The sequence below is a fragment of the Dromaius novaehollandiae genome, unplaced genomic scaffold, assembly GCF_036370855.1.
Source record: "Dromaius novaehollandiae isolate bDroNov1 unplaced genomic scaffold, bDroNov1.hap1 HAP1_SCAFFOLD_80, whole genome shotgun sequence".
NCBI lineage: Eukaryota > Metazoa > Chordata > Aves > Casuariiformes > Dromaiidae > Dromaius > Dromaius novaehollandiae.
This window is the reverse complement of record NW_026991339.1, coordinates 14303-38698: the sequence shown is the minus strand read 5'-3', so window position 1 is coordinate 38698 and position 24396 is coordinate 14303. Positions and strand designations below refer to the sequence as shown.

General features: G+C 42.6%; 1 protein-coding gene across 1 annotated transcript in view; it reads left to right on the top strand.

The window, feature by feature from the left end:
* Positions 1-21547, top strand: part of FASN (fatty acid synthase) — a 47419-nt gene extending 25872 nt beyond the window's left edge. Inside the window, exons 23-43 of the mRNA XM_026113128.2 lie at positions 51-440; positions 2457-2621; positions 2833-2951; positions 3056-3210; positions 3585-3788; positions 4821-4971; positions 5705-5883; positions 6383-6502; positions 6649-6771; positions 7932-8155; positions 8433-8634; positions 9734-9885; positions 10347-10438; positions 10588-10739; positions 11058-11300; positions 14373-14561; positions 15358-15585; positions 16046-16266; positions 16793-16891; positions 17122-17373; positions 18535-21547. Coding sequence (XP_025968913.2) covers positions 51-440; positions 2457-2621; positions 2833-2951; positions 3056-3210; positions 3585-3788; positions 4821-4971; positions 5705-5883; positions 6383-6502; positions 6649-6771; positions 7932-8155; positions 8433-8634; positions 9734-9885; positions 10347-10438; positions 10588-10739; positions 11058-11300; positions 14373-14561; positions 15358-15585; positions 16046-16266; positions 16793-16891; positions 17122-17373; positions 18535-18672 — 3798 coding nt within the window. The 3' untranslated portion in view covers positions 18673-21547. The remainder of the gene's footprint in view (positions 1-50; positions 441-2456; positions 2622-2832; positions 2952-3055; positions 3211-3584; positions 3789-4820; positions 4972-5704; positions 5884-6382; positions 6503-6648; positions 6772-7931; positions 8156-8432; positions 8635-9733; positions 9886-10346; positions 10439-10587; positions 10740-11057; positions 11301-14372; positions 14562-15357; positions 15586-16045; positions 16267-16792; positions 16892-17121; positions 17374-18534) is intronic.
* The last annotated feature ends 2849 nt before the right edge of the window (positions 21548-24396 follow it).

Here is a 24396-nt window from a genome sequence, read left to right as displayed (position 1 = left end):
TCATGTTTCAGCTTGGCTTTCCTTCCCCCTCCCCACTTCTTTTCTCACAGGCTCTTGCAGGAAGTGGACATCTCTTCTCTCGTGTTACAAATATTCTGAATACTCAGCCCCTGCTGCAGGTGGAATACATTGCCACTGACCGTAACCTGGAAACTATTTCAGCTAATGAAACGCAGCTACAAGATGCTGGAGTTTCCATTAGCCAGTGGGATCCATCCAGTCTTCCCTCTGGAAATCTGACCAATGCTGACTTGTTGGTATACAACTGTTCAACAAACGTTCTGGGGAACACCACTGAAATTCTCTCTAATTTGGCAGCTGCAGTGAAAGAAGGAGGGTTTGTTTTGCTACATACCCTCCTTAAAGGAGAAACTCTTGGAGAAATTGTTGGTTTCCTTACAAGTCCAGACCTACAGCAGAGACAAGGCTTTCTGGCTCAGGTAAGCATTCAGAAGGACAGATAACTTTCTCAGCAGTTAGCCTGGAGTTAGTATGTTGCTTGCAGACTCTCCTGTCATGAATGTTGAGTCAATGTTGCTTTCCATTGAGTCCCTCTGCAGGAATGTGAAAGAACCACTACTTTTTCAGAAGAGAACAGTTGGGAATTTCTGCTTATTAGGTTGGGAGAGCAAATTCTGTGAGTTCAGTCAGGAATGCCTCTCCTAATGCATTGAAAATGATTAATTTTGTGTCTATATAATCCATATGAAAATATTAACTGGGACAAGTCGTAGCTGAAATAATGTGCTGCGTTATTTGAGGAGGTGCAGTTTTGTACTGTAGGATCATAAAATGCTTCGGTATCAGAATCTCTTCCTTGTACTGGGGGTAAGACTTTATAAACCAGTTAAGCTCTTCCAACATTGAACTGCTCCCACAAAAGGAAGGCTTTTCTTTTGTACTCTTCTCCCTCCCTCCCCACTTTATTTGATCCCCCGATGAGGTATGGCAAACTAAATCGTCAAAAATGGGGGGAGAGTGTATTTTGTTTTGCTTATTTATTTTGTTTGTTTTTGTAAGTCCGCCTTATGGTTTAAAAATGACTACATCATGCAGATGAAGCAATGCCAGTGCCAGCACAAGAGAGAGTATGAATGAGTGGCCAGGGAAACAGCAGGAACTAGTACGTTACCTTCTCTTGGCAGCTAGCTGTTAAGCTATAGCAGTAACACGAAACTGCCCCTCAATAGAACATACGCAGTCTTCCTGAGCTGAGTGGCTAAAGGCACTAAACTGTTGTTTTAGAGCAGGAAGAGAGTAGTGCTTCCAATAGTTTAACTTTTTTTGTTTAGATTTCTGGAGTGTGGTGGTTGGATTAGGAATTTTGCACAAAAATAGATTCAGATGTTAACTCTCTTTGCAGAGAGTTTTAAGGAGATCTGAGAAGGAAGAGCAAGTTCTCTGGCTTCCGGCCTTACCCAGTGCAGGAGGGATTTGGGTTTTTTTGTTTGTTGTTTTTTTTTTTTTTTTTTAAAGCTACTGAAGCTGTTACTGTCTTAAAACCTAGATCTCTCGTAAGAGTCAGTATCTTGATATTAGAAAATCGCTTGAATAGGATGTGTGTTGCAGGCACCTTCTCTTAAAAATAATAATAATAATAAAAAGGTACTATACAGAAGAGAATGGGTAGGACTTTCCTTAGTCCTTGATATAAGGCATCACACAATCAAAACTGCCCACTGTTTTGTGCCTGATGTAGGAAAAACAAATATATGCTTTCTTTGTTTTGCTCAGATAGCAGAGCCTCAGTGTCTCTGGATGTGCTCATTTTCATTCTCTTGTTCTATGAAATGTTATTTCTATGTAACTTAAGTACAGGTGTCTCTCCCCACTACCTTTTTTCAGACAGAAGTGGGGTTTCTTGTTTCCTCTGTCCTACTTTACTTTTCTACTGCAGACAGAGATTACATGACGTAGACTAGTAACATCTAAACTCAGCGTTTCCCCTGTCGTTATGTGTGTTGGGATTCATGTGTGGTGTGGGTGTGTGTGTGTGGTTTTTTTTCTTTTCTTTTCTTTTCTTTTTTCTTCCCTGCCTTTGAAGGTGTGGCTTACTCAGAGTGCTGAAATTAAATTTTTAGGCAGTCAAATCCTACACAGGATTTGATAGCATGGTCACTGCTGTGTCTTTTCCACACTTGATACTGTGGAAAGACCAGTTTCCTAACCAAGGCTTCCAGAGTTGTCAGATACTTCTACTACTGCATTTTGAGAATATTTTGGGGAAGAAGAAATAGTCTAGACATGGGTAAAATACTATTACATTAATCAAATATGTCTTTATACTGAGACAAAACTGATGGCAAGATCTCAAGCAAAAGCAAGAGGTGGACAGTGCCTATTGTTCCTGGTGAAGCTGTCATCTTTGGGGAGATGCAGCAGAAAGTATAGATGTGGCTTGTGGTTGTAATTGATTTTGACTTTGCTATTAATTGTTGTTATACCTGATTTAACAGGCACAATGGGAGGGCTTGTTCAACAAGGTCTCACTGAACGTGGTTGCAGTGAAGCGATCTTTCTTTGGCTCAGTTATTTTCCTGTGTCGCCGGCAAGCCCCTGCTAAAACACCCATTTTTCTACCGGTAGATGAGACCCATTTTAAGTGGGTTGAATCCTTGAAGGTGAGAATTCCTGTGTTCTGGATATCTCCAAATCATTATACTTTTTAAATGAGATATATTTAGCAGCATTTTAAGAAGTGGGTGTGTGTGGGTAGGTGTGTTCAATTGTTGGGGTTTTTTTGAATTGAGGTTACTCACCTCTGCCTTAAGATTGCAAAGGCTGTCTCCTTTCTGTGATTCGTAGTAAGACAGCTCGGGGTTTCTCCTGCAGGAGATCTTGGCCGACTCCTCAGAGCAGCCTGTGTGGCTGACTGCCACCAGTTGTGGGAATTCAGGAATCCTGGGAATGGTGAACTGCCTACGCCTTGAAGCAGAAGGCCACAGAATCAGGTACAAAAGTATGCCCCGAGTCACACAGGAGACAAGATGTCTTTCTGTTAGCTTCTTTTCTGGCCTATAGCTAAACAAACAAAATGACAACTTCTGGCTTCTAGGTGTGTGTTCGTTTCCAACTTGAACCCTTCATCAGCTGTCCCACCCACTAGCCTTTCTTCCTTGGAGATGCAAAAGATTGTTCAGAGAGATCTGGTGATGAATGTGTATCGTGACGGAAAGTGGGGCTCCTTCAGACATCTCCCATTGCAGCAAGGTAACGCACTTGAGGATTGTTTGCAAGGCCTAAAAGAATGGCATTTGCACAGAACAGGAGTAGCTATTGTTCCCATAGCTATTGTGTTGTTGGGTTTTGTTGTTGTTGTTAGGTTGGGGGGTTGCTTTTTTGGAGGGGGGGTTAGCTTGTTTGTTTGGATGATTTGGAATGTCTTTGCTCTAGCTCAAGAGTGAACAGTAATATGCTCTCGTGCTGGGAGGAAGGATGAGCTATTTAGGGTACAGGTAGATTTCAGGATAAGAATGTGTTTTGTGGAGAGCAAAGGGAGGAGGTAGCAACTGCTCAAGGAATTTACTGGAAAGCAGCTACCTGTGTTAATATGTATAAAGTTCTTATTGTTCCTTTTTCTGCAGCTCAACCTCAGGAACTGACAGAATATGCCTATGTAAATGTATTGACTCGTGGAGATCTCTCATCCCTTCGTTGGATTGTCTCCCCGCTTCGCCACTTTCACACAACTAATCCCAATATTCAGCTCTGCAAAGTCTATTACGCATCTCTCAATTTCCGGGACATTATGTTGGCCACCGGAAAACTTTCTCCAGATGCCATACCTGGTGAGTTAAAATTGCACTAGAAGAAAACTTATTCATGCGTTACTATGCTTGTATTTATTCACATGATTGCCTGTATGTTAGTTATATACTGGCTCAGGTATATATCACTTTTTTCCTTGGCATGAAAACGTACTTTTGAAAAGGAAGTATAGCCCTACTGTAGAACAGTGCACCAAAAACGCCAAAGTTCTGCTTCAAGTTACCACCCCATTTAACCTTTCATATGGCAGGAGTACTAAAACCTGCTGTGAGGAAACATTAACCCCACTGCACAGATAGCAAGGTCGAGGTGAAACAACTTGCTGAAGATTCTGGAGATAGGCAGGGTACATACTGAGGTGAGAATGGGGTGTGTGTGTGATGTGTGTGTCTTGTTTTGTTTTTCTCTTGCTATCATACTGCTGGACGTGTTTTGCTTTTAAGGGGGAAAAATGCAAGATTAAATGATCTCCTGTCTCTAAAATGGAGATGATGATAATATCATGATACATAGGGAACTGAAAATTAATGCTATGTGTATGAACCGGGTTTAAAGCTTTTTTGTGTGTGTGTGTGTGTTTGTGTGTGTGTGTCTGGAGACTCTGTTTCATGGGTGGCCTGACGGGATGGGTTTCCCCTCACGACTGAGATTAGTCTTTGCCTAGCATAGCTTTAGTGTGAAGCCTTCATTTCTGTAAACACCTGTTCTCTCTATGATCATCCTTTCTCATTTACATATAATTCTTTTTCAAAGAAGAGCAAAAGTGAAAGTCTTTAAAACAGGCTGCTTCCATTATTTTTCTCAGATGAAAGCTAAAAACTAAAGCAATATCCTCAAGGATCGAAAGTAAGATCTTATGAGACTGAGTCCTCTGCTGTTCTTGTTCCTAAGAATAAGAAATTAGCTATTGTGGCTTATGGACTTTAAGTAGTAGACAAATCACAGCATTTTTCTTTCTCTAGGGTTTCAACTTTCAGAACCTTCTGTTGTACTGAATTCTTGACCAAAGGGTTTTGGAAGTTTGCTTTGTAAAACTGTTTACCTTCTCTTAGGTAACTGGACTTTGCAGCAGTGCATGCTGGGCATGGAGTTCTCAGGACGGGACCTGGCTGGAAAAAGAGTGATGGGATTGCTGCCGGCAAAGGGTCTGGCCACAGTGGTGGACTGTGACAAGAGGTTTCTATGGGAGGTGCCCCAAAACTGGTAGGTCAGCTGCTGTTTTCTGTTTCATATATGCACATAAGATTTGCCTTACTTCTTGAGGCTGGTGACAGCCCTGGTCTGAGTGGAGGACTGCATACTGTGTACATTCCGCTGTGGGGAATGATGACAGAGCTGTAGTCTGGTGGGGATTCTTTCCTCGCCCCATCCATCACTCCTTTGGCAACACCACACTTCCTCTGTTGGAAGCTACAGGAAAGCCTTCTATAGGGGTCATCCCACTGACCTTCATGGTTTAATAAAGATCTGACAGAAAGCAGCCTGCAGTAGAATTGATAGCTAGCACTTTGAGGGTGGGAGGAGTGATTTGTCATCTGCCAAATCCCTTTAGTAGCTAGCCTTGCTTGTGGGGAAGGCCACTCCACAAAATGTGGATAATGGAGCTGTAGGATTTGGCTTAGTGATCTGACTCGCTGCAAAATTTAAGCACTTTTCTGTACAGTGACTCATATCAAACTCTCTCTTTCTTGGGCTGTTCGCTCAAGACTGTTTCAGTATGGGCAGGGATTTTGGTATTTACTATGTTATTGATTAGATACTGAAATATTTCTGCAGTAGGGTGAAACTCTTGGCCATGCTCAACAGCTGTGGTAGTCTGTCTTATAATTCAAAACCATTTATACTGTGATCCATCTCAGCAGTTTTACCTTTCCAGTGCAGAAAAGCAAACTTTATCAGGAGAATCTAGTTGCCTTCTCCCGTCCACTTCTCTTAGGACTCTGGAAGAAGCAGCTTCAGTGCCTGTGGTTTATGCCACTGCTTATTATGCTTTGGTGGTTCGAGGTGGTATGAAGAAGGGTGAGAGTGTCCTCATTCACTCTGGTTCAGGAGGTGTGGGCCAAGCAGCCATTGCCATTGCCCTGAGCATGGGCTGCCGCGTCTTTGCTACTGTAGGTGAGTACTGAGGTCCCATTTTGTGGAAAATCTGTTATATTTTTCACCAGTATGATCTCCTATAACCTTGACCTAGTTTCTAGTTGGACAGCAACAAGATATATGGCAAATACAGCTGCTGACTGCTTACTTAAAATTGCTACAGCACTAACGAACATCTACCTTCTGTACGTTGTTATTCAAAAGTATGAGAGAAAAACAAGACTGCTTCTTGTTAAATTGAATTATGTGATCAAAGAACCTCCATCCGTTGTAAGGCTTGTTCTGTCTATGGCCATTGCTCTATCACATAAATAAGCAGTAACTGTTAGACCAGCCTTTGTCCTAAGGTTTGACACCTTAGCACAAAGATCTGAGAGCTTTGAAACAAGTGCTTGATGGCTTCTCAGGCTCCACATCTTTCCCGAGACCTCAAAGATGAAAATGTGCTGTTTTCATCAAAAAAATGAACAAAAAAATACTAGCATCACTGAAGATTAAGCCTGTCTTCTACTTCCAGGCTCTGCTGAGAAACGTGAATATCTCCAAGCAAGATTCCCACAGCTGGATGCTAATAGCTTTGCTAGTTCCCGAAATACTACCTTTGAGCAACACATACTGCGAGTTACCAGTGGAAAAGGTAAGTCCAGGGAACATATTTTTCCTTTTAACTTTTGCCAGCTGTCACACAGTTGCATTTTTTCAAAGACAAAATGGGTCACTAGACAACAGGGTTAAACTCTCAACAGATGTGAGTTCATTAAATAGTTACTTCTTTCATTGCAGGTGTCAACCTTGTGCTAAATTCCTTGGCAGAAGAGAAGCTCCAAGCCAGTTTGCGTTGTCTTGCTCGACATGGACGCTTTTTGGAAATAGGCAAATTTGATCTGTCTAACAACAGTCAGCTTGGTAAGACAGGGCATCAGGAAACAACTCTTGTTATGCTTAGGCAAGCTTAACAGCACAGTCTAATCACTGTCTTAATCCAGACTAGTCTTCAAATGCAGAAAGCTTTTAGCTGGAATATTTGTCTTGTAATAGAGATTTTTGCCTTTGCTTTAAGAGCCTTGTATAATGCATCACTGCAAAATTTATTTCACTTTTATCATTAGCCACTTATCTAGTCTTTTCAACAAATGTCTTCTTGGAGAAACATGGCACTCCACATTTTCTGGAAGACTGTCATAAAGCGTACAAAATTGAGTTGTCTCACTTAAAGTCTTTCCTTAAAATCGGCATAGGACATAATACCTACGAAGTGTTTGACAGGCTAGAAGGTAGTAATATTATAAGCTTTTTGGAAAGTAACAGGTCCATTTATAATGAATTATTGTACTATAAAACTAGCAAATGAAGTTCATAGCAGTATGAGGTGAAGTCTTTACTCTCAGTTCTGGGTAAGCTTGATCGTTTATAAAGCAGGAATAATTGGAACTTTACAGCTAATTGCAAAGACCTTGATCCAAGGGAACCTTAATATGTTGTTTTGCTAAGTTTCTGCGTCATTTTGGTGACAGAGGGGCAAGAGTAATCTGATTTCTTCTGATTGGAGAGACAAATTCACATATTACAATGCAATAGGTTAGCGAAAAGTGACAAGAATGTTCTCCTGTTGTATTCTTATTCCAATGAAACTTCAAAAGATCCTAGTGTCACAGAAAGCTTCCACAGGGAAGAATCCTCTCTGGAGGTGGATGGGATGCACATGGAATTCTAGCTTCTCTCTGACCTCTGACTCAGCTGTCTCTGCATGCAAAGTGTTCTTTTCTAATACTGGACTGACTATTTTATAGCTTATCCTGTTGAAGTTATGTCATAAATACAAGACACTGATTTATGTGAATGGAGTATCTGTTAAACTGGTATGTAAGTAAGAGAGCAGCCTAACTAATGTAGCCTTTAGAGAAAAGGTACACATGTGTGAGTCTGTAAAACATAAAATTCTAGCAACTAATGACTGTTTTACCCCTCACTTTGTTATTGACTGCATAGAAATGTTTCTGAAGCAGAAGCAAGGCTATTTTTTGAAACAGCAGTGCATGAGGTTATAATCAAATTGCTCTTTCTAGGAATGGCTCTCTTCCTCAAGAATGTGGCATTTCATGGGATACTACTAGATGCAATCTTCGAGGAGGGAAACCAAGAGTGGGAGGTAGTATCGGAGTTGTTAAAGAAAGGTATAAAAGATGGCGTGGTAAAACCCCTGAGGAGTACTGTCTTCAACAAAGAAGAGGTAGAAGCTGCCTTCAGGTTCATGGCACAAGGAAAACACATTGGTAAAGTTATGATCAAGGTAATGAGATTGTAGATTTTTTTGATTCTCTGCTTCATCTGTCATCCTGTGTAGATGAATTGGATTGAAATATCCAGTACAGCCAAGTTGAAGTTGCCTAACTAGGACAGCACACCTAGGGTTATGTCTCTTATTGCTGACATTGTAACATATGTAGCTAAGATCTATCACTGATCTAGAAATTTGATTCGCACTGACTGGAGGAGTATAGTTCTGTGTGGAAAGACAGGAAATGCATTGTGTATCTAACTGTACCTCTTCACTGTTTTGTTGGAAGGTCCAAGAAGAGGAGAAGGAATATCCTTTAAGAAAGTCTGAACCAGTCAAGTTTTCTGCCATTTGCCGAACTTCCTGTCCGCCTACCAAATCTTACATCATCACAGGGGGCCTAGGAGGATTTGGGCTTGAGTTGGCACAGTGGCTAATTGAGAGAGGAGCACAGAAGCTTATACTGACTTCTCGTTCTGGCATACGAACTGGTAAGTAAAGACCATAAAGGACAGGACTTGACTGTCTTTCAACTGACCCTGATCTGTAGTCTCTCCCTTCAAGTTTCTATCAGCAAATATGAATGTCTTGATCTCCCTCCCCTCATGAATACATCCTCTCACTTCAAACAAGCTGTCATCCCCTTTATTCTAAAGAAGGAAATATCTTTTGACTCAGCCTCTCTTTCCAGCAACTTCTTTCTTCTTATTTATGCTGCTTAATCATGTCAACCCATGTTCTCCCCTTTTTTCCCTTTCCTGGGACTACTTCTAAGGTATTACTTTTATTTTTATCTCCTCTCCAAAAGTTTATACCCAGCTACCTTGCAGACTCGTGGCTCATCAAATGCCATAAACAAAGGCCTGTATATGTTGTTGTTCTTGCTAAAGATAACCTATTTTTCTTCCTCAAGTTATACCTATGGATGTTTCCTTTGACCCTTCACATAGACAGCCCATCTGTAAAAATGCACCATGGTATCTGATAACATCAGTTAGTGTTTCTACTCAGATTTGAGGCATCAGTTTCATTGCAGTCTCAGTACTGAGACTTCTCATCGGTGCTTCCTCTCACAAATTTGACCATAACAAAGCTTTACTCTGACTACAGGTTTCCTCTTCCTATTGGCAAATTCACAATTACACCCCTTCCGCAAACACATGGAGTGCAAATACTCTTATTCTTTCTTCTCTGGTTTTGGCTGTGCTGCTCTTACCTGATGCCTTGCTTCTAATCTAGCCATTCTTTCCTATCTCAGTACCCAAATTTTTAAGTTCATTTCCCTTCACTACTGCACACTTTTTCTTCTTTCGTTCTCCTGACTCTCTTCTCCACTTCGTAGTCTATTCAGAATACTTACAAAATGCAAGTGATTTCTGTCTCCTATTTGAGTTCTGTCTGGTTTTCCTCTTGCCTCTGCATCAGACCAACTTTATTTTTGCTCTCATGTTTTTGAGTTTCTATTTAGCTGAATCAGGAATTATTTATCTGTTCAATCCCTACCTGACCAGAAAAGTGCAGGAAATAGATTATTCAAAGCATGGTGGTTTGAATGCTTCATCCCATGCATTGTTCACCTTATTTTTGTAGGTTATCAGGCTAAGCGAGTTAGAGAATGGAAAAAGATGGGAATCCAAGTGTTGGTATCCACCAGTGATATTGGAACACTTGAAGGAACACAGCTGTTGATAGAAGAAGCTTTGCAGCTTGGACCAGTTGGGGGCATCTTTAATTTGGCTGTGGTAAGTGCTAGAAATGGTCAGGGCTTGTAAGAGATAGCAGCCATTAAATGGTATTTGTATGGAGGGTAGGCACCAATCCAGGTTCAAACAGTTCTAGACTGCCTCTCTGTTTCAAAAGGCATTTTGCTCTGGCCTTACCTGGTGACCTATAGGTTTAGGGGTCTGGTTTCTTGACATGGGGAGCAACACTATTTGGTCAGCCAGCTCAGTTCTGGGATAAGATGAATATTTTCTATGACCCCGGGGGACAAGAAAAATCCCATGAAGAACTTGGCAGGTGAAGACTGCAGGGTCAGTACTGAAAAGAACAGACTTAAACTGTGTTAGCATTGTATTTCAGGGTGTGTCTGTGCTAGAGACTTAATGTGTTGTGTGGTGATATTCTTTCACATGTCAAAATATGTAGCAACTTTAAACAGAGAAACTAGAGGCACTGAAAATGTTTATTTTGTCTCTGATAGGTCCTTAGAGATGGCATGATTGAAAATCAGACCCCAGAATCCTTCTGGGAGGTCAACAAGCCAAAGTATTCAGGCACCCTTCATTTGGATTGGTAAGCCTCTGTAGAAGGGACAGATATGAATTGCATGTATGGTGACAGAGGTTGATCCAACTTAGTTGCTTTAGTCTTGCCCTGTCTTTCCATGGCAACACGTAGTTAGGTTTTTTTTAATGGGTTTCCTCTCTCTGTTCCATGCCAAGGGTGACTCGTAAGAAGTGCCCAGACCTGGACTATTTTGTTGCATTCTCCTCTGTAAGCTGTGGAAGAGGAAATGCTGGGCAAAGCAATTATGGCTTTGCCAATTCTACCATGGAACGTATCTGTGAGCAGCGACACCATGATGGACTTCCAGGTATGATAACTTTTACTCATCTGATGGAAAAATACATCCCTTCAAACATCCAGAGGAGAACCAACTCCCCAAAAACTTGTGGACTTGTCTGGTATGATCATGAGTGTTGAAAGATGTTTCCTCTCCTAGCTATTTCGGAGTCATTCATGTATGAATGCATATTATTTAACAGTACAAAGGAAATGCCATTCACTTTCATGCACATAGGCATTTGCCTAGGTGTTTTCAACTGCCTTTTGTTGCTGCCAAGTGCTTTAGTTAACTAACTAAGAGGTAGTCAAAGGCCTAATGTGTTCTTTCCTCTGCCTTTTCTTCCAGGCCTGGCGATCCAATGGGGAGCCATTGGTGATGTGGGTATCCTTCTGAAGACACTGGGAAACAGAGAGGTTGTGGTTGGGGGAACCATTCCCCAGCAGATCAGCTCATGCCTGGAGGTGCTTGATATCTTCCTGAATCAATCTCATCCTGTCATGTCCAGTTTTGTCCTAGCAGAGAAGGTCTCTGTGAAAAGTGAAGGAGGCAGTCAACGGGATCTTGTGGAAGCCGTTGCTCACATCCTGGGTAGGTGCAGAGATTAGTAACTGCATAGTTGACACTGATTTCTAGAAGTTGTCCTGCTCCAGGATGTTCTGCAGGGAATAATGCTCTCAACAGCTGCTTGGAGGAAAGGTGAGGACAGATGTGCAGTGCCTCATCCTCTGATTGTTTCTAAAAGCGTCCTTTGTCTAAGCTGTCACGGGGACGCTGCTGGTATGGTTATTTCCTTAGCAGTGTGCATGAGAACCTGAGAACAGCTTTATGGGGTTATATCAGAGGTCCATCTGTCCCAAGATCCTGTGTCCAACAGTGACAAAAGACCCATTTCCCTCCTCCTGCCACACCACTAGGCAGAAACAAGACTGAGTGGCAGCCAGAGGCTTGTTGTCCAGCTTCAGAGAGTGGCGGGAACTTTTGGGAGTGCTCTCTTAAATGCGTATTGTACACCTCTGATTCCCTATCTGTCTGTTGCTTTAAAAAAAACCTTGTATTTATTTTCTCTGTGCCATTTCCCTTTTGTTTTATTTGTTGTCCTTTGGAATCAGTTAGCTTTGCTTTTTCCTTGACTACTTCCCCTGCCCTCCCTGCCCTTTTCCTTTCTTCCTCTAGCCCTTTCCCTGCCTGGGAGGGCTTCAAGGTTTTGTTAGGACAGGGTATAATGCCAGGTACCAGACAGAGAAGCCAATATGACCAGTGGCCAAAGTCAATTTACCTCAGCATGCCAGGTCTCCAAACCAAGCATTGCTGGACAGTGTCTATCAGCTCAATGCTTTTGGAAAGCAGTGAAGCTGCTGTAGGCACTCTACTCAGCATTTCCCTCTGATTTCTCCCTCCTCTTTTCCCCTGACTTTTCCTTTGCCTCCCCACCACCTTTGCATAGCTGCTTCTTTTTCACTGTCCCCAATAATCTATTTGTTCCTTCAGTGTGGGCTTTTCTCCTTCAGTGTGTCTACATGTGCAAGCATGCGTATCTCTTCCTCAGCCTCTAAAGTTCTTTAGGAGTGGACTGGTGCCTCTCTCCAAATGGAGAAACCACAGGAACAGCAGTCCACAAGAGCAAAATCTTAGGGTAGTGTATGATAGGGCAAATATATTTAACTTGCTGAGTACTATTCCAGATTTCAAACATGTGGTTCAGGAATTTCCCCATGCTACAAAAAGTGGCGATTGTATTCTTAGTAAGCTAGTAAACTACTCTTAGTAACCTAGTAAGCTTAGCAACCTAACTTGGAAGTGTATTTTTTTTTATCAGCTCTGTCACTGATCCCATGTGAACATCTAATATCCATAGCTTAACCGTGTGTTATAAGAAGTGCCATATCTTTGCATCTATTTTGAACCTGCTTCCTTTTACCATTTAGTGTCCCTTGTTCTTGTGTTGGAAGTGAATAATCCCTATCAACTCTGCCATGTCCCACTTCAGCTGTCTCTTTTCCAGGCAGAAGTGTATACTGATTCTTAATTTTCTACCCAAAGACAAATTAAAAAAAGAGCCTCCTCAGGATTACTTAAGGAATCATGTGTAGCAACTGACAGCAAATCTGACCTCACAGAATAAGCTATGTAAAGTGAGAGGGAGTGTCTGGGAAAGTATACCAGCTGTAGAGTTAGTCTGGAAGGGAGGAGAGGTGATGGAGCAGCTAATCCTGAGTACCATTTCCAAGCATGTGAAGGGTAAGAGGGTGATCAGGAATAATCATAATGAATTCACAAAGGGGAAATCGTGCTTAACCAACCTGACAGCCTTCTATGATGGACTGACTGGCTGGGTAGATGAGGGGAGAGCAGTGGCTGTTGTCTCCCTTGACTTCAGGAAGGCTTTAGCTAAGGTCTCCCATAACATTTTCATAAGCAAGCTGATGAAGTATGGGTGAGATGAGCAGACAGTGAGGTGGACTGAAAACTGGCTGAACGGCAGAGCTCAGAGGGTTGTGATCAGTGGCGCAAAGTCTGGTTGGAGGTCTGTAGCTAGCAGTGTCTCCCAGGGGTCCACACCGGGTACAGTATTGTTCAACTTATTCATCAGTGACCTGGATGAAGGGACAGAGTGCACCCTCAGCAAGTTTGTTGATGATACAAAACGGGGGGGAGTGGCTGATGCCCCAGAGAGCTGTGCTGCCATTCAGAGAAACCTCAACAGGCTGGAGGGATAGGCAGAGAGGAACCTCATGAATAATACTGAAGCAATAAAGAGAAGTGCGGAGTCCTACACTTGGGGAGGAATCACCCCATGCCCCAGTACAGGCTGGGGGCTGCCCTGCTGGAAAGCAGCTCTGTGGAGAAGCACCTGGGTGTTCTGGTGGACAAGCTGACCGTGAGCCAGCAATGTGCCCCTGTGGCAGAGAAGGCCAGTGGTATCCTGGGGTGCATTAGGAAGAATGTTGCCAGCATGTTGAGGGGGGCGATCCTCCCCATCTACTCAGCCCTGGTGAGGCCATACCTGGAGCGCTGTGTCCAGTTCTGGGCTCCACAGTAGAAGAGAGACATAGTTAGCTCTTTGCTACTTGGGGGGGGCGGGAATTTGAGGTAGGTGCAACTCTCATTAGGAGAAGCCTTTTCAGGAAGGGGAAGGGTGAGAGACTTGGAGCAGTGTGGAAATTGAAGGGGAAAGGGGCAGTAAGACTGAAGGAAGAGGTGATTCCTCTCATGGTGAGCATCAAGTGCTGCAATCAACAATCATTGCCAATGACAACTGTTCAGATTTTGTGTTACAGCCTAGGATTAGTTGTCAGGTCTAAGACTTCTGTTTCAGTTAGAGCCTCTAGTATGTGAAATTCTTCTAGCTGGCTATTGTGAACTTGTTCTAGAGCTGATAGGCTGACAGTCACAGCTGTTTAGCTGGAACTGGTGTATACCCTGTCATCAAGCTGTGTACATTTAACATGTACTCTGAAGACTAGATCCCATGTGACCAGCCGTGGATTGTAGAAGAGGTGATTTGTGAAAGCATTCAGTAATTCTGAAGGGGTTTCTGCTTCTGCAGCTGCATATTATTTAGGTTTGAGGGGAAAAGAAGGGACTTGAGAAGACTACTAGAGAGGCCAAGAGCTGAAAAGAGATCAAGCCTCTTTTTTGATGTGTACTGTTTTTCCTCAGGTGTCCGTGATGTGAGTAGTCTGAATGCTGAGAGCTCCTTGGCAGACTTGGGCTTGGATTCCTTGATGGGTGTGGAGGTGCGCCAGACACTGGAGAGGGACTATGACATCGTTATGACCATGAGAGAAATTCGACTCCTTACAATCAACAAACTACGTGAACTTTCCTCCAAGTCTGGGATGGCAGAGGGTATGGCATCTGGATTAGGGTTACTACCCTAATCACCTGAACCCAAACAACTAAGCTCCCAACCCACCACTTTCATCTCTAATGACATAAGCCTCTGTCAAATGATGAAATGAGATCTGATAATAGCTGAAAGGATTTTAAATGACAGACATGCCACTGAAGTGCACTGACTGTTGGGTTAGGACCATCATTTATGGGGTAAGGATATAAGAAAGGTCTTGCTACCCAGGCAGCAGAGCAGCTTGCATCAGTAATACAGATATAATACTGGGCCTGACTGAGTCATACAGTAGCTATGCTATTAGGATGAATAAGAAAATAGTAAAGGCAAGACCAAGGCAACAGAAATATCCCTAGCCAAGGCTCAGAGTGATAAGTATCTCCTGTGTGCCCACCCTCCTTAAGAGCCTGACAAAAATAGTCTCTGTAGATCTCTAAACGGCTTAAATTCCCTATAGTATTATGCCATGGATCCATAAGCAAAGTACTGTCAGTCAGCTGATCTGTAGTAACTGCCTGCATGAGTGTTCTTACGTGGTAGTGTGCAGGATGTAATTTGAGACCCTTTACCTCTCTGAGGAATAAACAATGTCTTGCTTACTGCTAGGTAAAAGCACGTACAGCTGCCACTGAGCAGCTGACAGTGGGGAGGTGTCTCTGTCCACACCATAATGATTTAGCAAGCTAGTGGGCTAATCCAGTACAACTCCTAGCATCTCTTTTAGGGCTATGTTTATATGACCAGGAATCTGGTCCTGAATCTAACTGGGTTTGTCTGGCCTACTTCCCTTCAAAGAGATGAAACCATCTCAACTTACGAAGACTGACCTGGGTGAGCCTCCAAAACTGGATTTGAACAACTTGTTGGTGAATCCAGAAGGTCCAACGATCACCTGTCTCAATGATGTTCAGAGCACGGAACGCCCTCTTTTCCTTGTTCACCCCATTGAAGGATCCATCACGGTCTTCCACACTCTTGCCTCTAGACTTCATATCCCATGCTATGGGCTCCAGTGCACAAAAGGTACCCGAGTTCTTGTACATCTTGAATTTGTAAACCTAGTATTCTAAATTTTAGTGTCTTTGTAGAGAAAGCTTTGCTCTAGACTCTTAAACTCAGAGGATCAAACATCAGTACCCACAGTCCACACAGGGCTATGTGCTAAGTTAGATTGAAGATGTGTGTGTATGGGCTAATGGAATAACTGGATGTTGCATTCCATCCCTGCCAATAGATTATCACATGGGAGAAAAGTGTTCTACCTGCCTTTGGAAAGACAGGAGCATTACTATTCCGTGTCCAAAATATAGACTAAACCCAAGCTAACCATAATTGTGTATCAACCTGTTTAGAAATTTACCTTCAAAATAGCCTGGATGTTTCTGATAGGTTTGTTTTGGAGCTCATGAAAATGTAATTGTCTCTCCCAGTGGCTGTTTGACTGGAGCCTGTCTCTAACTCTGTATCTTCTCTCATGTTCTAGCTGCTCCCCTTGACAGTATACAGAGCCTGGCAGCCTATTATGTTGACTGTATGAAGCAGATACAACCTGAAGGACCTTATCGTGTTGCTGGATATTCTTTTGGTGCCTGTGTAGCCTTTGAAATGTGCTCCCAGCTGCAAGCACAACAGAATGCTTGCCATGCACTCAACAGTCTGTTCCTCTTTGATGGGTCTCATTCGTTTGTGGCAGCATATACTCAAGTAAGAGATGCTGGGAAAATCTTCCATCTGGAGACCATGCTGTCTCATCAGGGCTCACATTTTGGGAGTTTAATATTCTAGATGTGAGCCATCTGAAAACCTGACAACTTTCGTAACAGGGGAAGTGGGAAAGAGCTGCAAATGGTAGATAGTGGACACTTAGGGATTATTGGAGTGTGGGGGTACAGAGGCTTCATTAACTGGCTAGGGCTGGGGCACAAATGCTGGTCTTAACATGTAAATTGTAATATTAGTATATGTCTCATGGAAGATCCTAGAGCCTGCAAGATGACATCGTAATGTGAGGTGCTGGGAAACCTTGCTTAAGCCTTCGTTTTCATTATCATAGTGGTTTCTAGAAGATTCTAGGCTCTTGGCAATTGTCATCTGTGGATTAGCATTCTAATCTCTGTCCTCAAGGTATCTGTCCCCCCGCCCAGTTCAGAGCCCTATGTTCTGGAATTTTTTCATCTAACATTCAAGAGCAAGCATGTATGTGCTAGTATTTCACTCGTCTCTCTTCCAGAGTTACAGAGCCAAGCTGACCCAAGGAAATGAGGCTGCATTGGAGACTGAAGCATTGTGTGCCTTTGTTCAGCAGTTTACAGGCATTGAATACAATAAGGTAATGTTTGTTTCGTATGGTGCAAAGAAGAGGGAGTTCTTGGTTTTTTTTTTTTGTTAGTTTGTTTTTTTGTTTTTTTTTGTTTGTTTGTTTGTTTGTTTGTTTGTTTGTTTTTAGTGTGTGATGTGTTTTAGTGTGTGGTGGTGTTTTTTTGGGGGTTGGTTTGTTTTAATGTAGCCAGATATGTATATCTTGAAAATAATGGAAAAAAAAAATCATAATGTTTCCAGTTGTTGGAGATTCTTCTGCCCCTAAAAGATCTGGAGGCCCGTGTCAATGCTGCTGCAGACCTGATAACTCAGATCCATAAAAACATCAATCGTGAGGCACTCAGCTTTGCTGCTGCTTCCTTTTATCACAAACTGAAGGCTGCTGACAAGTATATACCAGAGTCCAAGTATCATGGGAATGTGACACTGATGCGGGCAAAGACTCACAATGAATATGAAGAAGGCCTGGGTGGAGACTACAGACTCTCAGAGGTCAGTCTGAGGCACACTGGTGACTCTTGAGATTCTCTGATAGTTTGGGGAACAAAAGAAAAGTGTAGAAAATCCTTCTTACTGAGGGAGAAGGGATGAAACTCACCTGGGAGGGGGGGGAGGGGGTCATTTTACAGCCATTGTGCTCTACAGAGAAAGGAAGAGTTGTGAAAAGCAAATGAGTTCATTTGGTTCCAGGCATTTTCTCAAGGTAGTAAGGGCCAGGAGGAGATCTAACCTCTATATTGGACAAATAACTCCTTTTTCTTTTTTTTCCATGGCTAATTCTTGCAGCTCGCCAAATATACTCTATATAGCAAAGATATTAAGAGAGCAACTCCAGAGAAATATATTTAAGCTTCTTTACTTGACTGTAGATCCCTACAGTTTCTCTAGTGCATACAGGCAGATCTTTGAAGAGCAAATGTTGGTCTTCTGCCAATAGAGGCAGCTTTGCTTAGTCACCTTTTGTGGACCCTGTAGAAGTTAGTATGCGGGTATCTTGTGGGCAGCGGATCAATTTTTTTTGGTCCGTGGTCTCAATAAGGCCTCTGTTCTTTAGCCTCTGTTCACATAAAATGAGAAGTGTCTTACTTTGCAGTAAAGATACCAGAGAAGAAGGAATTTACCAAACAACTTGCCACTCCTTATATCTCCAATCCAGGCGGTTTCCTAACCCCTTCAGACTTTCATACGCATTCATTCTCAATTCCAATCTAACTTGTATGTGATTAAAATTACATAACACCTTTAAAGAAAGAGGTATTGGGAGGCAGGGGGTGGGGAGAGAGGGGTGTGTTTGGTGGCAGGTTATTTGGCTTTAAGGGCAGGGAAATAGCTACTTCATCATTCACGCTTGGTATAGTAGGTAAATTATTCTGCTAGTATCAGGTTGGGAGGCTTCCTGCCCAAATTCTATTTGAACGGATCACCTGCCAGGCTGTTGAGTAAAATGCTTTAAAACACTGGTTTCCAAATAATGTCCTGCAGCTGATCTATGGAGCTGTCTCAGAAGAATAGAACTGATGGTGTTTTCAATTAAGTTTGATATGGACAATGATGTGAAATGCGAGTAATGTAGAAGGCTGACAAAGCCAAAACAGCTAGGTGACCAGATGCTTGAAAACTGAACATAAAGCTTTCTGTTCTGCCTCTGTACAGGTATGCGATGGCAAAGTATCTGTCCATGTCATTGAAGGGGATCACCGCACCTTGTTGGAGGGAGATGGAGTTGAATCAATTGTTGGGATCATCCACAGCTCGCTGGCAGAGCCCCGAGTCAGTGTCAGAGAGGGTTAACTGCTTCTGCTCACTTACTGTCAGTGGTGAAGAAAATGCCAACAACATTCCTTGTTATGACAGACCCCAAGGAACTCTTCCTGTTGTTCGACATCTCATCTGCTCTGCTGCCAGAACTGGGAAGTCCAGCTGAACTTGATCAGTCTCTTTCTCTTTCTTGCTCGTTTTTCCCTTTCCCAACTTTTCATGGGTTCTCTCCCCTCCTTTCCTTCCTACGCTTTGTTTTCCCCTAGTCTCCCTGTCTGTGTTACCCTAGTGCTGTGACTCTGTCACTGTGCACTGCTACATTGGTTCCCCACTGGCAGTGGCTTCCTACACCCTTGGCAGTATGAAAAACAAACTTAGGAGTAGATTTCTTGTGCTCTATATTGTTTTGTCTTAATAGTATTCCAAAGGGTAAGTGATAGCACTTGTTGACCAAGCCCAGTGAGCAGGGAGGGGACCAACAGCTGATTTCGGAGATACTTGTTGTCTGTGAAGAATCTGTCTGTAGTTAGGTCAGAAAGAGAATTTCATTGAGGCTTTTGTAACTATATTTTTTTAATTTGAAATATTCTAAGTATTTATTGTGTCAAACCAGAGACTTCTTGCTTGGTTTTAATTTATCGTGGGTTCTAGGAGAAAAGAAACATCCCTTTCCAGAGGGGCAGGTTTATTCTACAAGGGGAAGTTGCCTATTTGTTAAACCAAAGTGCATCTTTGGAACGGTCTTTCCCCACCCTATTCAGAAAGAAAACGGTAGAAAGAAGCTTCCTACCATCACCCCCTTCTTTTGGAGAGAGAGAGACAGACAGAAGGAAAAAGGGTGGGATGGGTGGACAGATTCCACTATATTGAGCAGCCTTAACTTGGCTGATCAAAAACACAGGCAGAGCTGTCCTTAGGCATGTATTCAGTATATATTTGTGTAAGGTTCTGTGCTCTGCCATACCAGAACCTTCATAAAGCATTAAAACTATTGCTTCACCTTTATTCCAGCCCACCTCTAGTCTGCACACCCAACCAAATATTAGGAATGGGAAGAATAGAGTCCTTCACTGATACACGTGCATATCCTCCTACCCCTGCTCTCCCATAACCAAAGCTCAGGCAAATATATGAGCATCTACCCAAAGCCCCTGCATATCTTTCTTAGCACAAGGCTTGCTTCAGCCTTGGGCATTAATTTTCCTCCCAGCAGTGAGACTGGAAATCCCACATAAGTTAGCTAAGTAATCAGTTTGATGGTATGATTTTAAGATATAGCACCTTTTTAAAGGAAACTTGCTTAAAATTCAATTAAATTCTTGCCTTTGCTATGCTGAATCTGTCCTTTTGGGAATCAGTAAATCCTTGCTACACTTATGATACAGAGGAGACCTGGGTAGCAACAAAGCACCAAACAGAAGGAGTTATTGTGCCTCTCAGAACTGTTATAAATCCCAGTTCTCTCCATCTTCATCTCCCAGTGAAGTATCCTGTCAATACTGGAGCAGTTCAGTGTCAAGAGTGAGTGGTTCTTCACTGCAGGTTCTGACTTGATGTCTTTTGCTTACACCACCCTCTGTGGATAGTGGCTGGGTTAACTGGTTTTAGTTTTATAAAGTATTTCTTTGTGGAATCAGAAATACAGGCATAATGTCAGCTTAAAGCATTTGCAAAATAAGTCTTGTGCGCCCCCCCCCCCTTTTTTTTTTTTTTAATACTTTCTGGTCTGAAGAGTGTCTTTTTCTCTTTGACTTTCCTAGAATTAAACAGAATTGATCACTGGTTGGCTTTTTGTCTTATTCTCTGTCATCACCCTTTTTTTATTTCTGTTTCATCTTGAAGCTATCATTTCTTGGCATTAAGCCAAAACTTCTGCTGGCATATCTGGTTTGGTGTCTGTAATATTAATAATAAAGAACACTTGTGACTGTTCTGGAGCATGGCTTCTTGTTGCCATGATTTTTGTACCTTAGATGCAGCCAAACCACAAACATACAAAACTGAAGCAGAAACTCTCAGTTCTAATTCTGGCACCTTTATTATGGTTTTGGACAAGTCATTAATGCTACTGCCTCAGTTTCCCCATCTGTAAAATGGGGCTAATACCATCTACCTCGAGATTGTTGAGAGAGCTAGGTAGGCTACGGGTATAAATGCTATTAAGCTGTTAGGTGTGGTGATAACGTCTTGTTAGGTGTTAGGGGAAAGAGGCGAGCAGTCAACATGTGAGGGGCAAGAGACAGCTGCAAAGAACATGATACTGGAGAGTGGCTGTATGAACTGGTCATATGTGCATAATATAGCACTTCATTATATCTACTGCTTACTATCCATGAACATCGTAGCATAGGACATTAGATGAAACAAACATGCACTGGTATTTTGTTTTTCCAACTACTAGTAGTTGTGGTGATCCTGAAAAAAGAGCAAAGGAATCCTGTTTCCCTAGGTTGTACTGAAAATCTACAAGGAAAGAGAGTGATTAATTTTAACCAAGCTGGTAAAATAGTTCTGCACTGAAATAAAATATTTAACAAGAGTCTGACCCAGCATCTCAGCTCTGAAAAAAGTGGTGCAATTCAGTGAGCAGTTCTGACTGGGCTATGTGGAGGGAGTAAGGACTAATGTTGTTCCAGCTATCTAAGCAGGAGTTAAATACAAATTTCTGTACAAGAATAAAATTGCATGGCCTTCTGTAGGCAAAGCTTGAAGACACTGTTTGAGTAATAAAGTACATCAAGAATGACTTAGCATCTATGCTCTCAATGTTCTTGCAGTTGTTATTTGAAAATGGATATCTTTTTTTTTTCCATAACTGTCTGATTATCACCTGCTGCTGTGTAACCTGTTATCTAACTGGCTGCTGAATACAGTCTGCCAAAAATAAATAACATTATTAGAGCTTGCACTGCTTGTTGTTTTTCAGTAGTCTGTCAGATAGGCATGTATAGAGCAATAACTCCATAATACAAAAATCAAATGCTGCAGTTCCTTGTTTTGAGAAGACTAGGATGGAAAAGCAGTCCTTCAGCTCTACCCTTCCACATGAAACTTAAGTGCAAGTCTCTGTTGACTGCTACCCCCCATGCCATCCTTCTCTTCAGCCAGCTGCTTACAAGCTTCTGTACACAATGCTGGTCCTACTTGAAGCTGCAAAATACCTGTAGGTCCCTGTTGGACCTACAAACTTATTTTGGCTTATAAATATACGTGTTACTACTGTGTAACGCTGACCTGTGGGTAAAAAGTATTTATACCTTAAATCTGCAATATAACTTACCAGAAAAGGAGAACAAGAACATGGAGTACATAGTGCATGTAGCTGTCAGCATTAAAACTATTATTTCCCCATTGTGTTCTGTCAGCTTCCTGAGGGGAGAGAAATACACATCATCTGCCAAAGATAATAACTGAAAGTCATACAAGAAGGGTCATGGATTGACAGAAGTGATGACTTTAAACAAGAAACACAGACAGCAGAAATGGAGAAGATATGTGGCTCTGGTCCTGAAGCAGAGGTCAAGCAAAAACCAAAGGAATTTAAGGCAGAACAGTGGGAAAAGGAAGCAGGTGTTTCTCCTAAAACCAAAGATAAGACATCTTGCCTACAACTCAGGATCAAAAGAAAAGAAAAACTAACACTGGAGAGGCAGATTAAGGAGGAATGAGAATGTCGAAGGAGGGATGTAGAGGGTTGACATTTACCACAGTGGAACTGGTGGCTTAGGCATTTTGAAGGTAGTGGTATTATCTGGAAAATAGGGGGAAAGAATCAGAAGAACTTGAAGCTTAGCTATCTCTGCTGGCAGAATTCCTCACAGCTGTGAGTGCTGGTAATTTAGTTGGATGTAGGATTAGACAGTAAACTGTGGAGGTTGTCAATGGATAGGCTGTAGCAGGCTTCCTGAACAATTGGACTATACATAGAACCCTGTTTAGGCTCTGGCTGACTTTTTTTTTCCTTTTATTTATATAATAATGTTGTTAGATGAGTTTTCCCCTTTGAAGAAAGACTTGTAATCCTCTTAAAACTGAAGAAATTACCCTGATGTTGTGAGTGAAGCATTTTGAGTTTCCTGAGGATACTGACGCATGAGAGGATAAAACCTCCAGCATGCTCATCCCTGTGTTGTTTAGTAGCTTTCTAAACTGTTGCAAAAGTGGTCCAGTTCTGTGCTCCACAGTAGAAGAGAGACATAGTAGCTCTTTGCTGGACTTGCTCCAGTAGCTCCAAGACAATCAAGAGACTGGAACATGTCTCAAATGAGGAAAAGCTGAGAGAGCGGGGACTGTTCTGCCTGGAGAAGAGAAGACTGAGGAGGGGAGCTAATCAATGCATGTAAGTATCTGCAGGAAGGATGTAAAGAGGATGGGGGCCAGACTGTTTTCAGTCTGCCCAGCAATAGGACAAGAGGCAACGGGCACAAACTGAAACGCAGGAAGTTCCAGCTCAATATAAGAAAAAAGCTGTTTTACTGTGAGGGTGGCTGAGCAGTGGAACAGGTTGCCCAGAGAGGCTGTGGAGTCTCCATCCTTGGAGATATTCAAAAGCCACCTGGACAGGGTCCTGGGCAACCTGCTTGAGGTGACCCTGTTTGAGGAGGGGGGATTGGACTAGATGATCTCCAGATGTCCCTTCTAAACTCAACCATTCTGTGATTGTGAGAATTGGATGCTTTTGTCATGTAGGTTGCTATTTTTGGTTCAGCCAGGTGCCTGATTGTGTTCCACCTCTCTGTCCTAATGGTACCTAACCCTTTCATAAAGCCAAGCCCGAAAGAATCATGTAAGGGTATATGGAATATGACAGCATCTGCTTCATGAAGGTTATCAGACCAAGGACCATTTCAGTTGAAGGCGAGTCATAAGTAACAGGGAAAGCAATAAGCAAAACACACAGAGACACAAACCTGATAGGCGAGGATTAACAGAGACAGTGGTAAAAGACCAAAAGTCTCCTGTCACTAAGCAATGGGTCATTACAAAACTGTAGTTATAGCTTTGGAGAGGACCAACCTGGACTTTGTAACGGATAAGAAGTGGGGTGGGGACCAAGACAAACATGAGGATTTGGGATATTCGAGGGGGGGCTGTGAGACTATGCAGTACTTGCTAAGGAATGTTTAGGGGAAGGGGATTGGGAAGGAACAAGGTAGGAGTCTAGAGAGGAGGGATGGGGTAAAAGGGGCTGGTTGTGTGCAAGCAGTTGCTGGTCAGTATGCTCGTCTGACCAAGCCTGGCACCTGATCACTGCAGTCTATCCTGTTTTCTTACTAAATTCTTTCTTAACTATGTTTCTGTGTAATCGTACTCTCTACCCTACATGAATATCAGCACAGGCAAGGGGTCCGTGAGTGCTTTTGAGACCAGAGCGTGACTGCACGCCTCCATTTGCTAGCAAGCATCAAGCTGGATTAGCTGTCAAATAGGAGACCTGTATAGCAGGTAAGGGGGTCCAGGATCTGGGCATGAATATTAGATGATCCCTGGTATTAAAGGGATCCACAAATGTATGTGCGCTTGCCAATGTCAAGAACGAAGGCGTATGTGTTTTCAGTAGTAAAGTTCAATGCTGCTCAGCTGAAGGAGAGAGGGGATTTGACTTTCCATACGTTTATATGTGAGTTCTGGTGTTGGTAAAGGCAACGCCCCGTCTGCAGCCAGTCGCATCACTGTCCCGCACGTGTGTGTGTCTCCGGGACGTATGCTCAACCTTGCTACGGGTTGAACCTGCACACAGGAAGGCAGCAGCTGTTT